Source organism: Corvus moneduloides, chromosome 2 (genome assembly GCF_009650955.1).
Source record: "Corvus moneduloides isolate bCorMon1 chromosome 2, bCorMon1.pri, whole genome shotgun sequence".
NCBI lineage: Eukaryota > Metazoa > Chordata > Aves > Passeriformes > Corvidae > Corvus > Corvus moneduloides.
The window spans coordinates 41,331,957-41,346,314 of NC_045477.1; the positions used below are offsets into that span (position 1 = coordinate 41,331,957).

At 37.0% G+C, this 14,358-nt stretch overlaps 1 protein-coding gene across 2 annotated transcripts in view; it reads left to right on the forward strand.

The window, feature by feature from the left end:
- Window positions 1-14,358, forward strand: part of ARHGAP42 (Rho GTPase activating protein 42) — a 148,594-nt gene that overhangs the window by 128,573 nt on the left and 5,663 nt on the right. For both annotated transcript variants that reach the window (XM_032099230.1, XM_032099231.1), the window contains 5 exons: window positions 1,496-1,655; window positions 3,467-3,611; window positions 5,641-6,021; window positions 7,070-7,226; window positions 8,330-8,392. In XM_032099230.1, the coding sequence (XP_031955121.1) occupies window positions 1,496-1,655; window positions 3,467-3,611; window positions 5,641-6,021; window positions 7,070-7,226; window positions 8,330-8,392 (906 nt within the window). The remainder of the gene's footprint in view (window positions 1-1,495; window positions 1,656-3,466; window positions 3,612-5,640; window positions 6,022-7,069; window positions 7,227-8,329; window positions 8,393-14,358) is intronic.

Sequence of the window (14,358 nt, forward strand, 5' to 3'; positions counted from 1 at the left end):
GAGGTTTTTTAAGTTTTTTCTAGCATATCTAGAGTTATAACTGAGTTATTCAACATTCCAGTTTCATTTAAATACCAGTGGACTTCCCAAAAGACCCTTAGTCATCTAAGATAAACATAAGATCTGTTTCAGAGAAAGTTAAATTAAGCTAAAAATGTGTTTTAACAAAAGAGTCATTTTCATGATATGGCTTCCAAGTAATGATCTCTGCCAGTGTGTCTGCCTGAGGTAACATTTTGGAAAGTTTTGGGATACCTTATTGAAGTAGTATAAGAAACTTGTAAGAAGATTGGCATTTGTTTTCCTGCAGTTTATAATGATGCTGCCTCTTACACAAAACCCTTTCCTATACTTCTCCTGCTTCTTGATGTAAATGGGGTGCTAAAATCTTCCTGTCCCAAATATGATGGGAATGTTTTATAGATTTTACTATGTCTTAATTTTAAAAGGTGCAAGAGTTACTTTAATTGTGTAGGAAATGGCTAAAAATGCTCAGCTTGACCATAGTAGAAGATGGCAGTGAGACAGAAGAGGAAAATGTAAACCAGGGCCTAAGTCCCATTTGGTAACAGACTCAATAAAATTAGGCATTAAGGTGATGTTAAAATCTTACTTTGGCATAATATTCATCAGACATGAGGCAATAGGACAGCTGTGACTGGGGAATCACTGGCAGTTGTTTCAAAGGATCTGTTTTGATATGGTTTTTATTTGGCAAATCTTAGTAGTAAGGAGAGGAAAGGGGTGTTGAGTATTACTGATTGAGATTTAACTATCTGATAAATTATTGGGAAAACCTAGTTTTTAAATTCTACTTTAAAAAAAAAGCAGAAAAGGTAAAGTAAGTGATAACAGAATATACAGAAGTAAAAGGTTAATATATTTTAAAGCTAGATGTCATTATGATCATCTAATGTTATATATTGTACAGAAACAATAATTTCACTGAATCCATTGATCCTGTGTTTATTATTACTATTATTATTATTGACAAAGAGATCCTATTGAAAATTAAATGTTTTCAGTAACTAAGCTTCATTGCTTTACATGAAAACTAAGGTTTGTGGTTGACCTCTGTTACCACACAGCATTTTCAATCAATCCAGTCAAAAGTATTTAAGGTCCTGTGTAATCATTGGAGAGAGATAGGTGCTTGCCCTAAGACTTCTGAGCTTTAGGTGGTCTGAATCTCTCTGTGTAGAACTCCAAATACAGTTGCTTTTCCCTGTCATGTATATCAGGAACCAAAATACTACTCTAGGAAGACATACTCATTATCCATGAAGTTAATGCAGGATAAGAGCCTTAATGGAAATATAGTAGTTGTACTACATTGTATTTGAACTCTAGTGAAAGTGAAAGTTTTAAAAACTTATTTAAAAGGGAGGCATGAACTTGGGATCTTGTAAAAGTAGTAGTCTTAGCAAGTTTTTGCCTGTTAAAATTGTAGTTTAGCACAGCAATTAAATCGCATATTGTTTGTGTTCATTTAAAGGGTATCATTGCACAGTCAGCAAAATCTAATGACTGTATCCAACCTTGGTGTTATCTTTGGACCAACTCTGATGAGAGCACAAGAAGAAACCGTGGCTGCTATGATGAACATTAAGTTTCAGAATATCGTCGTTGAAATTCTGATAGAGCATTATGAAAAGGTAGAAAGAAATTATCTGTTTTGTTATGAAGTGGAACTAAGATCTCATTCTCATTACCATCATTAAGTTCTTAAGAATAAAGAGTCCAACATTTGTAGGTCATTAATAGAATTAATACCTTCTTCCCACTCCATGCTATGGGTCTGTATTCCTAGCAAGTCTTCTGTGGCTGTGCAGGGTACAGATCCAAGACATAATCTCCCATGCTTTGAAGGCATTGCTCTCAATCTTCAGCTGCTTTCTGAAGATTACTTCCTGAATCTAGAAACATAAAGAGAAGGTCATAACATCGCTCCTGGCTGCTCCAGCTCTTTCTTGCTACCATTGTATGAAGGTTCATTCTGGGTGAATGCACAGATTCTCCCCTGAGTGCATCAGGTCAGAGTGTTTTTGACCACTGCTGTCCTTAGGGGACATGTCAGGTGCATAGTGGAGATTAGTCGCCAGAAGAGTTGAGAAGGACTTGAGCAGGAAATCTTAAATACTTTCAGTCACCACCATTGCTGGTATCCACTGAAAGGCCTCCTCAGATTTTTTGTTTTAATTTTAAACTATTTGATTTCAGAATTCTGCCAAACAGTCAAGACCTCATTTACTTGATAGTCAAAAGCAATTTTATTCTGGACATCTTAGTTGAGCTATGCCATCTCCTCTGATGACTGACAAAACAAAGTGAAAAAGCTTTGAGTTTCTTTCATTACACATTACTCAGCTAAGGGGCAGTTCCCAGTCAATACCAGGAACCCCTGCACTGGTTAATCAGTAAGTGCTGACCATACAGCTTGGTATCATCAGTTCTATTTCATAGGGACTCCTCAAAATGGCTATGATCCTGATAGCCTTCTTTGCTCTGATTACAAAACATATATATATATTGCATTTTTCCAACACCGAATTTCCCCTCCAGAAAATTAGAGCTCATTCAGCACAATGACTATGACTGCACAACAAAGTCACCCTTTCTCTATTTCTCTGTCTACAGACATATTTTTATATTGATCTGCTACTTGCTAGTGCTTAATACAGTTTTAATGTACTCCAAGAGCATCTCAAGATGCCCACCAAAGTATTTCCTACTGTGGAAGTACATTTGCTTTCTTCGGCTTATATGAATGGCACAAAGGTGTCTTTTCATGGTTCACTGCATATTCTTTTGGGAATGCCCTATAGCTAGAGGGCCCAGAAATCCTTTCAGAGATGTCTTCTGGCATAGCATGGTAAAAAACTGAGTTTTTTCTGCAGCAATGAAGTACAAAATTGACCAGTGGTGGCAGTGATGTAAAAGAAAAGAACAAGGAATTGCATTAAAATGTAAAGTTGTTCCTCATTAAACTTGACTTGTTTGGCCAAATAAAACTTTCTGAAATCCAAATTTGATTGTAATAAGTTATGTGACATATTTCTGTGATAGATAAAAAATTTCACTGGAACATAGACAAAAAAAAAATCAACTTTTTCATAGTATTTTTAAAAAAATATATTACTTCTTAGAGAAGAGTCATTAGTGGGCACCTATTTTGTTTTACAATTTCAACTGTTAATCCCTTCTTAACAAGAGATAGTAAATAAATCTATTTCAACAAATTAATATAGGTATTAAGTACAGCTCAGTATTGTGCTTCTTGAGTTGTAAAATGAGATCGAAGCAAAGCTTATATTCTGTGCCTTTACTCTTTTGCAACGTATGAGACAATTGTAGTCTTAATTTCAAGCACAGTGGTGAGGAAAACAAATGGATTAATAATGAAAGTGTAAGACTACCTCTACTGTTTAATGTCATTTTTTCCCTTCTCTTTTTTTTAATCATGCAGATATTTCACACTGCACCAGACCCCAATATTCCTCTTCCCCAGCCTCAGTCCCGATCAAGTTCAAGAAGAACAAGAGCAATTTGTCTCTCCACAGGTTCTCGCAAACCCAAAGGAAGATACACACCATGTCTAGCAGATCCTGACAGTAAGTTTGTCATTGCATACTGGTTATCTTCCTTTCTATGTCATCTTTTAACTTTCCCTGAATAATACCCTGTAGGAACTGTATTCCAATGATCATAAGCATCAGCTTTTTAACCTCTATGAGTCACAGCAGCACTGTTGACTGACTGCATTCCTCACTTCTCAGATGAGGAAGGATGTTTGGTTATAGGCAAGTCTTGCATTGCATACAGTGTTCAACATCATTTAAAGTAGACTTTATATTCTAATCTAAATTTAGTCTACTTTGAAACTCAAAAGTTCAGTATATGAAGTTCATCTCGTTTGCTTGCAAGATGATTAGTAAGGTTGGGAAACAGTAAATACAGTCTTTTCTCTCCTCCTATAAAAAATGTAGTTCAGTCAAGGATAGAAGATCAAAACCATCACTTGGCTTTTTTCATATGCATGAAACTGTGGTCATTGCTTTAAAGTCAGCCACTGCTTATGCTGCCAAAACCACTGAAACTTTGTTAGGTTTTCTGGAATAGAAACAAACTAATATTCCTGGGAGAAGCAATATACTTACCATATGGCTTACTGTTTAACAGCGGGGACTTATATCTATAATTAGTTGCTGCTTAGAATGCTTACTCATTTTTATTTAGATGTAATTAAAAAAGTTTCACTTCATTCATTCTCATCCATTTGGGCCACCACTTTTTTACTTACTGACTGTACCAGTAAGGAGTATTAAAACTTTGTAAAAGCTTAAGTTGTTAACAGTTCCACTACTGCAACAGACTTTGTAAATAACTTCTGTGTCCTTTGGTTCCTCAAAAATATTTACATGAGACTGGTTCAGTAAGTTAATCCACAGTTAAGGTGCATCTGTTCTTGAGGATCTGTAGTAGTTCTGAAGTCTGTAATGTTAAGAAATCTATCCTTAGTATATTCTTGCACAGGTGCTGCATTTTCCGTAGGCCTATGTTACTTGTTCCCTGCCAGGGAGAGCTTAACAAAAGCTCCCTGCACATAGATTGCCAGTAGGAATGACATGGGATCCTGAGTAAGAAGTTACAGAGGAACAGTCAGTTACACTCACCAGAGGACAAACTGGTCAAGTTTCAGGTGTTTTTCACTGTGTAACTGCAATGAATGAATACCAGTATCAAGGTATAAAAAAGGGACATTTCTGTGTAAATATTTTGCAGACTGTATGCAAGCTTCTTCAGGCTTTGTCAGGGGAGGTTCAGGTTGGACATCAGGAAGAGTTTCTTCACTGAAAGGCTTGTCAAGCATTGGAACAGACCTACCAGGGAAGTGATGGAGTGGCCATCCCTGAAAGTATTTAAGAAATGACGTAGCACTTAGTGCTGTGGTTTAGTTGACATGGTGGTGTTTGGTCAAAGGTTAAATTTGATAATCTTGGAGGTCTTTTCCAGCCTAAATGATTGTATGACTTCTATGATGCTACATTTGGTGGCAGTATGATTGCCACTACGTCTGATTCAACAGCTCTTCACTTGTGTTTCTATTAGCTGAAACGCAGCACTTGTGTAAACAAGTTCCGGTTAGTATCTCACTTGTGCCATGAAAGGCTGAGGTACAAGCAGAGGTACTCTTCTTGCCAAATGTCTCTTGGTGTGGTGGGAGACAGGTAAGAGGGAGCCAAGGCTTCTGGCAATAACATTTTCAGAGTACTAGATAGTTTTAAGTCATCATTTAAATGAAGCATGGACATAACTATATTGCAAGAAATAAAAGGAATCTTATATAGCATGAGAAAAGAGATACAGATTTCAAATGGTAGGGAATCATAGAAAATTACAGAAAATGCATCTGCCAGTCTTGAAATTTTCAAGGGACTAACGGTCTGTAAAAGGGCAAGATGAGTCTTCAAGTTGTAAATAAAAAAAGAGTGGTGTTCCTTCTGCAGGAAACCACAGATTGATGAATTTGATAACAAGTAAGGTACAAAAGAGCTAAAAGTGGCATGAAAGAAATGCACATGATTAGAAAATGCAGATTATCTTTTTCACACTCTCTCCTTTCCCCTGCCTCCTCCCCAGGTGACTCGTACAGCAGTAGCCCCGACAGCACTCCCATGGGCAGCATTGAATCTCTGTCTTCTCACTCCTCTGAGCAGAACAGCACCACCAAGTGCACGCCCTCACAGCCGAGGGAGAAATCGGGAGGGATTCCATGGATTGCCTCTCCCCCTTCTTCTAATGGCCAGAAAAGTTCAGGCCTGTGGACTACAAGTCCAGAATCCTCATCAAAGGAGGATGCAACCAAAACAGATGTGGAATCAGACTGCCAAAGTGTTGCTTCTGTCACTGGACCAGAAAATGCCTCTCCACCAACAGACCTGACTAAAAAGAGTTCCTACAGTCTTTCTGGGCTGAAAAGGTCGTCAGCATCTTCCCTTAGATCAATTCCATCAGCTGAAGGTAATTTCCAAGGTCTTCTATCACATCAGTGTTAACTAATGCATCAGAAAACAACAGCTGGGTCTGAAAGCTAATGATACTCATTAGTCTTGTTTGTTTGTTTGTTTTTAATTTTTGTGCTATGTTCTTTCAGTTTTCAAACTGCTGCTGACATATTTCCATTGCTTATAACTTGCACAGTTCTCAGTGTACAAGAAGTTTCTCAGAATTTAGATCACTCTCTATCCTCCTACAATTCATCTATAATTTATGATACAGAATAATACTATAGGATTAGAAATATTAGTAATAGAGATATTGTGCTTATATTTTGGGATCTCTGTATTAAGACAGCTTTTAAAGCATTATTAAGCATTGGTTGTTCTTTGGCATATGGAGAGAAGCAGATGCAGTTCTTGTATTGCAAAACATCCATGCAAACAAGGCAGCAGTCCACTGATAGGTCGCCTGCAAGGACACATGTGGACATGGGTTATATTTATTAAAAGGACTTACTTCTTATGCAATACAGTCTGTACATATATAGATTTGCTTTATCATTTTACAGTGGCAATTGTTTAAGGCAAATCATGGTCATTTAATTGTAAATATATTTTTTAACTGCATGAAGCTTCAGTGAATATCAAAATGTTAATTCTTACAAATTAATGTGGTCTGATTTCACACTGCTTTGATCAGTTGACTTCCTGAGAACCATTCCTATGTGAATTTTTTTCAATTTTATGCAAAGTGCTACTTTATAAATGCTTTTATTGTCACTTTTTAGTGATTGTACAATCTAGCCACGTAATTGCAATATAATTTTTTAGCCTTCTCAATTTCTACATCATTTCCTCATTCTTTCTGTTGGTTCTTTTCTCCTGTCTTTTTGTCTGAAAGACTGTTTCTTCTTGCTCTTAGTAAGTAGTTTCTCTACCTGTTTTGACTCCTAAAAAAAAAAAAACCCTCAACAGCAACAGCACAACCTTTGCTTTGCACAGTTACACATGTTGTGAAATAACTTCAAATCAGCTATTTAATGTTCTCTATAATTTGGTGTTCTCTTTAGGTAACAAAAGCTGCAGTGGATCTATACAGAGCTTATCTTCAACAGATACCAAAGATACACTAAAGGCTCCACCAAACCCTGATTTGCCTCCCAAAATGTGCAGGAGGTTAAGATTAGATACTGCATCAAGTAATGGCTATCAAAGACCAGGATCTGTGTAAGTCATTAGGGCCCTTTGGAGATTTGTGTTGTTACAGTATTGTCTGTTGTAAAGTGATTCCAGAGAAGTACATAAGTAATTGAAAAAGCATGCGTGAGTGCTTGATTTTAATATTTCTGTATTTGTTAATTATTTGTCTAGTTTTGTTAAAACTGTAGACATATGAGATGGCACGAAGTCTGTAAGTAAGTTGAAAGACTACCACTGACTTTATTAGACTAGAGATAAGGTAGAAATGTTTCCTAGAAAAATGATTAGTAGTATTTTCTCTGGTTCTTCTGGAATTTAATGTTTCAAGGAGCAGAAAGGCTATTTGCTGTACATGCTGTTATATCAGAAAGATCATCAGATTTTATTTCTGTAAGTCCAAAATTGGAGGAAGGAAAAAAAAACAAAATCAACCTTCTGCTCTGAAATGTCTTCAGTTGCTGCATGATAAATAGTTGATTTCTAAGGGTTGGGGTTTGGCTTGGTTTGGTTTGGTTTTGATTTTATTTCTTTAATGCTGAGAGGAAGATCATTCTAAGTAATAGAGGTTGTGATTTAGTCTATTGAGATTTAGGTTAATAATGTTTCTCAGTGCTTTCAGAAGACCTAAAAGTCAGAAGATCTTTCCTGATCTGACTTTGACTCAGAATAATCTCTGTCCCCATGAACAAGTGATTTCCAGATCTGCAGAGCATCAAGAAGTTCTTCAAATACTCCAGAATATCATTCAGCCTCTCCACTTTGTAATCTGGGAGGAATCACAGTAGTAATTTCACAGACTCCAGTGTCTTACTTAAACAGAGAATTCTGCACAGCTCAGAGTTCCATCATGATAGTGACAGACTTCCAGTGATAGCATTTCCAATATATCTATTGGCCATCCATGAATATAGTTTTGAACACAAGATGCTGAGGTTTCCATTGGTGACTCAGCATGGCACTGGAGCATGTGGAAGTCAGTGGCCCCAATTAGGTTATGCCCTTAAAAAGTATGTTGAATAGGCATGTAAGTGAATAATTTTTTAAAAAATTTAAATGTATCCATGTCTTTAGATGGTTAAAAGTGAAACTAGTGTGTGTAGTATAAAGCAGGGTGGTGCATTTATTTTCAGAGTGGCTGCAAGAGCACAGTTGTTCGAAAGTGCTGGTTCACTTAAACAAGTTTCTTCAGGACGGTAAGTGCTACATACTGCTTAACACTCTGTAAAATCCTTTCTGCTTTGCTGGCTTCAGAGATTGAAATAGAAGTGTTGGAGCTTTGTTCTGTGTCTTTTGGACAGCATCATGTGGCATGTGAAATTTTTTTTGGTTTATTAAGCTTCTTCTTTCTTTAAAGGAAAGCTAAATTGCATAGAGAATAACAGCCAGTGTAGTTATTCTGTCACCTAGGGAAATAGTGAGAGATGCTCAGGTCAGCTGTCTGCTTAAGGACACAGATACAAGAGAAAATTAACAGTATTTAAATTAGAATGAGGGTGCTGTACTTTCTCCATAGAGCTGTTTGTATGGAATGCCTTCAGCACAGTAGCAAAATTGCTGGTTTATGGTAATTTGCTCATATAGGCAGGTCTGGAATAACATCTACTTTAGAAAGTTCAAGATTAACTTGATCAGGATTTCTGTCTTTACCATCACACCTTCCATGCCTTGGAGAAACTGTTGATCTTTCTTCTTGATAGTGTGCAGCAGGAAGTATTGACATTTTCTTCACAATTATTTGCATTTACTTCATGGATTTCATTCATTTTTATATTAAATTAATTTAGAATGTTCTAGTAAGTGTTTATCTAGGGAGCAGTATCTTCTGTACATTACTACTCCCCTTACAAGTAAAAGAAAAAGCAGATAAAAAAGTGGGTGTGGGAAAACATCTGTCTCTCTTTTCACTGTCCCAACTTTTCACATTCTTTGAGACAGAACACATTTTTCTCCACCACTTTACTCACTGATATACCCACAACTTACCAGAAGTGTTGAGCAATGAAAAAAAGACGTCAATCCATGAATCCAAAAGTAATAACCTAAGGTAGCACAGATGTAAAGGAAGATGCCAACATGTTGAAATGTGTGGCCACGGAATGTGGCTGTCCTTTCTGGCAGATCTAGCAGGGGAGGGAATGAAAAAGCTCTCCTGCAAGGGCCCACTGATTTTGTGAGAGAAGCAGCTTTCAGGAATCAAGGCTGTTCTTGTTTTGTGTAGTACATGAACTGTAAGATGAACAAAAAGAAGGGTGGCAGGGGCAGAAAGGGATGTGAAAAGATCAGGGCAATAATTTAAGAAAGAAAAGTATAAATGAAGGGTCTGGAATGTTCTTAAGCCAGTGCCGTAAGTTGAAGGTAATGACTGCTTCACCAGTCCTGCATCATTTCATCTCCAACACTGTTCTTTTTCTTATTTTGTATTACTTCCTTCTTTCAAACTCACCCCTGTTGTTCCTTCAGAGCCTGTGCTACCTGTATCTGTATATAAAAAGTATGTAAGAAGCAAAAATCTGACAAAGGAAAAGGTAGCAATTTGATAGTGGATGTGGAGAGCGGATAACAAAGCCGAAAACACTGAAAGGCTGAATAGCTCCTCTACTTCAGCCTTCAAAGAAAGCAGAAGAGCAACAGGAGCAAGGAGAATGAAAAATGAGAGGTTAGCAGGCAGAATGAGGAAGAAATCAGAAGTAGCTCAGCTGCTCTTACAGTGCTGCTTAAGTCAGAGTACGATTTTGCAATTCAGAGCCAGCTTTTATTTAGCTGCATGTTATGAAGGCTGATTTAAAGCCTTAGAATAGTCTTTTCTTTTTCTTTTTTTTTTTTTTTTGGTTCTGAAATATGTAGAAATCATGGTAATTACATCTTGATCATGCAGTATAAAGGCCTCCTGTGTTCATAACTCTGATGACCAATGAACATATGCAGGACCGAGTGTAAGACAGAGAAACTATTTTTAAGCTGCCTTAAATACTCAAGTCAAGACAGTGTTGGACTCTGCAGGGGTAATTTACCCTGCTAAGATAAATTTTAAGCTACTGCTTACCTATGCATTATAGAATATAAGTAACTTCATCCCTGCTTGAAGCACCTGTTGCCTGTTGTGGTCTTTGGTACAGTAGGCAGATCAAAAGTACCTGTATGGCTTTGCAGTCTCACATTGTTTTCTGTATTCCAGCAGATAATTCTGCACTTGATACTTCACTGCCAGAGTACTCTGGTCCTACTTAGTTCCTTCTTCCATGCAGTCTTTGCAGCCCTGCTTTCTGACTTTGTGTGATGCAGCAGGTCTATAATGAGTGTGTCTCCTCTTTTTTAACGCATTATGTGACCTGTTTTCTCTCCTTGTATACATGAGTACGTTCTCCTCTAACAATAAAGGGTTTTTCTAGTCAGCAAGACAACAAGAGACTATAGTACATGTGTTAGGATTGGACTGGGAAGACCAAAATGTTATGCCCTGGCCAGCCTGTGCTCTCTTTTTCCAATTACAGAGTTACTTTGACTTCTGTCTTCCTATTTCTTGACTTGAAGTTTATTATTCATCAGTCTCCCTCACTGTGGTATTAAGCTAGTGTGTACACTGAGACCAGTCTCTGTTGCTAATCTAGTATGCACTTGGAAGAGGTGAAGGAGTTTTCTTTCTATTTTCACAAATACTGCAGTTAGATAAGTCTAAGTCAGGCCTGAGGTCTGTTTATTGCAGCTTCTGTATGGAAATACACCAACTCATAATCCCTGACCCTACATTTTCTTGACATTGATTTAGAGGAACACAGAAAGTCGAGTCTCCTGAAGTGAGAAACTGCATTAGAAGAAGAATTTTCATTAGAAAAATGGGAAGGAGTAGGTGACAGCAAGAGGCTCTACCTTTCAGCAGGATCTCTAGATGCCAGGCTGGGACTTCAGTAGGAGTAGACTGATGTTTTCAAGCCCTCTAGATCCATGCTCCTTTCCCAACCATATGATTAAATATTCTTTTCCAGTTATTCTTCCGGTTTCATTTTCATGCTGTATTTTGCATTTCCTAAAACACCTGGAATGCCTTGCCCAGACAAGGTCAGTGTACTTTACTCAGACTTGGTTTTGAGTCTGCCATCTCCAGGGCTCTATAAACCTTTCTTCTTCCTGTAGGATAATATTAACTGGTGATTCATCTGAGAGAGAGTCATATGTTTTCCCTCATTCATTCCTGTTTTGGCTTTGTCTTGCTAGACTGAAAAGTCATTAGTGCAGGAGCATGGTTTTAAAGCTTGTTTATATCTTTCAAAATAGTTATTATTACTATTATTACTAGAGCCTCAGATATTGTTGACTGTGCATAGTCAAGCAAAAGAATTTATGATCTGATGAGTACTGATCCTTTGACTGCTAATATATTTATCATTATGGGCTCAAAACAACCATAATAGGAAGTAAGGAAATGGAAAATGCATTTTTCTCATCTGGAATCTATCCAGTAAGGCCATGAAAAGAAGGAACTTTTAGGAAATATGGGTATCATTTTCTGAAGTTGTTGTTTTTATTTTCCTCTTCCCTAAACAACATGAATCACACTCTTATCAGGTTATTAGCATCATCTTAAAAGAGTGATAGGTGATGTTATCACATGCTTTTTAACAGCCTTGTTTCTAGGGAGGACAGCATTAACACCATCAGTAAGAATGTCCATTTTTGTAATCACAGACAAAATGCCCAAGAACCTGCAAGCCCATTTCATGATCAGTGCTTCCAGATGGATAGGGTTGAAGTGAGTAAAAACAAATATGAGAACCTAAATAATCAAATCAAGTGTGGAGGCAGTAACCAGGTGCTTGAAAATTGCTCCAGAATTACTATGAGTAAATATACTTAAATCTGTCCCTCTTTGTACCATCACAGATGGTTTGTAGATAACTTTGGGGTGTAGTTGCTCTCCCACAGGAGCAAGGTACTGTGAAGAATCCTGTAATTCATCAGCTTTTGATAAAATGAAATGTTGTGTTTCTCTATCTGTGTAAATGTCAAATACTGAGAGCCTTTCTCTTTTTCCATAGGAGATTTTAGAGGTCTCTTCCAACCTTAGCAATTCTGTGATTCTATAATTCTAAGACAGAGTCCATGTTTCTTGTCTTTGTTTACTTTTAAGGTAAACATACTTGGATAAGGTAAAACTAGAGGTTGAAAACAGAATCATTCAATAGACATCAGAGAATATAGGAGAAAATAGCATTAATTTCTTAACTTTTTCTAAGGGCAACAAAAACAACGTCATGTTTCAAGAATGACCTAAGAAATTCTGCCTCACATTTAATATTGCCTTAAATGTCTTTTGTCCCACTGTGATTACTCAAGTGTCCCATTATTAACATGGACACCTGGACTGATAGTCAAATTATTCAGATTTTAAATAATCCCTGTGCTTTAGTAAGTTAACTACCTACTACCTTGTGTCCATTGCAATCTTTAACAGTTACTCTACTGTTTTATATGTGTAAAATCCATGATTATGCCACACAGGTGTATTGGGTTTGAGTAACAAGGGGTCATGGCTGGGCCAACCCATCCCAACAGGCTGTTTTGTCATAGTGTTACTGATTTTGGTCAGTATAATTAGAACATCTGCATTGCTCTTTGTTGACTTTGAGGAAAAATGAGATTAAATCATTTTAGTTTATGTGTGACCTTCAGTAAAGTCATCCAGTAACCCTCTGTATATACATTATGTAGATTATTATGTGTGCATTTGTACAGATTATATAGAGTAATGAATCTTCACACCTGTCTTGTCAAGTGTGGATGGCAAACTCTTCACAACAGGAGGCACCAAGGAGTTGTTTTGGAAAAAACTCTATTCAGGGCAGTCTACACCAGCCAGAGAGCAAGCTAACATTTAAGAAAACTGAACAAACAGGGATCCAGTGCTCATCTTGTTTTAGTTAGCTGATGGGATGTAACCAGGATGACAGTATTAAAAATCAGAAATGTTTCCAGTGTCCTGAAAATAAGCTGCCCTTGGATATCATGGGTGCAACTCAAAATTCCTGATCTCCTCTGAAAACCTCATCCTGAGAATGTAACCCTTGAGGAGTCATTAGCTTGCTTAAGATGAAGGCAAAACATGCCATTTAGGCCAGTCATAAATCAGAGAACCAATAGAAGAAAAGCTTTTTATTCAGAGGGAGAAATCATCTCTGGAAAGCTCTCACATAAAAACTTCAGAATATGTCCAACCACTCTCATACCTTTAAAGGTTCAAATGAATGATGATAATGCTTATGATGTGGCACTGTTAATTAATCTAACATACAACTCTGTTACCTTACTGTTTTGGGAGAAAGACATGATAGATTACATGCCACTTGCATATACATGCTCTCAAAAAGTATGCAGAAAATTTTAAACTTTGCCACAGATAACATATTGGGTCATTGAGATAAATCCTGGCTAGAAGGAAACCTCATTTGGCACTTCCCCATCACATCACACAAAGGTGAAATAATCGACAAGTTCGTCTTCACTTAGTATAGTGTGGGTTTAAAGAAATTCAGAAAAATTGGTGGCTCATGTAAAATTGTTCTGAGTGTGTAAGTTAAAGTCAAGGTATTAGGTGAAGTACAGGAATCTAAAGAGAACTCCTAATTTCCATCTTCATGTGCAAACCCTCATTTTGTGCTTTGCAGAATCATAGTGCCAGAAGCCAAGAGGTGACTTCTTCTGTCCTTCTTCTCTGGGACACAATCATTAGTCCTTTTTGTCTCATGTTTACCTTCTAAGTATTATTTTCCTTTGTAGACCTATTAACAATAGTTTCTCACATGTCAAGTTTTTAGACCTTTAATGACTTGATCATCACTTTTGAATTTGTCTCCAGGCAATCCATGACTGACTTCAAACAGTATGCTCAGTTCAGTACTTACTTGAATGACAACTTCATTTTAAAAGTTCCAAATTACATTCCTGTTTAAGTATCTAAGTAGGATGTCAGTCTCTTTTCTGCAATAACATGCTTGTTAACTCCAGTAAGCTTGAAGTTATTATCTGCTGTAATTCTACTCCTCTGAACTGCTGTGTAACCAGTCATTATCATATTGCATTTTTACAACTACTTCTTATACTTCCTAGGTTTTAATATAATTTCTTTATACCTTTTTCCTTGTTATCTCATTTATTGCAAGCCTGT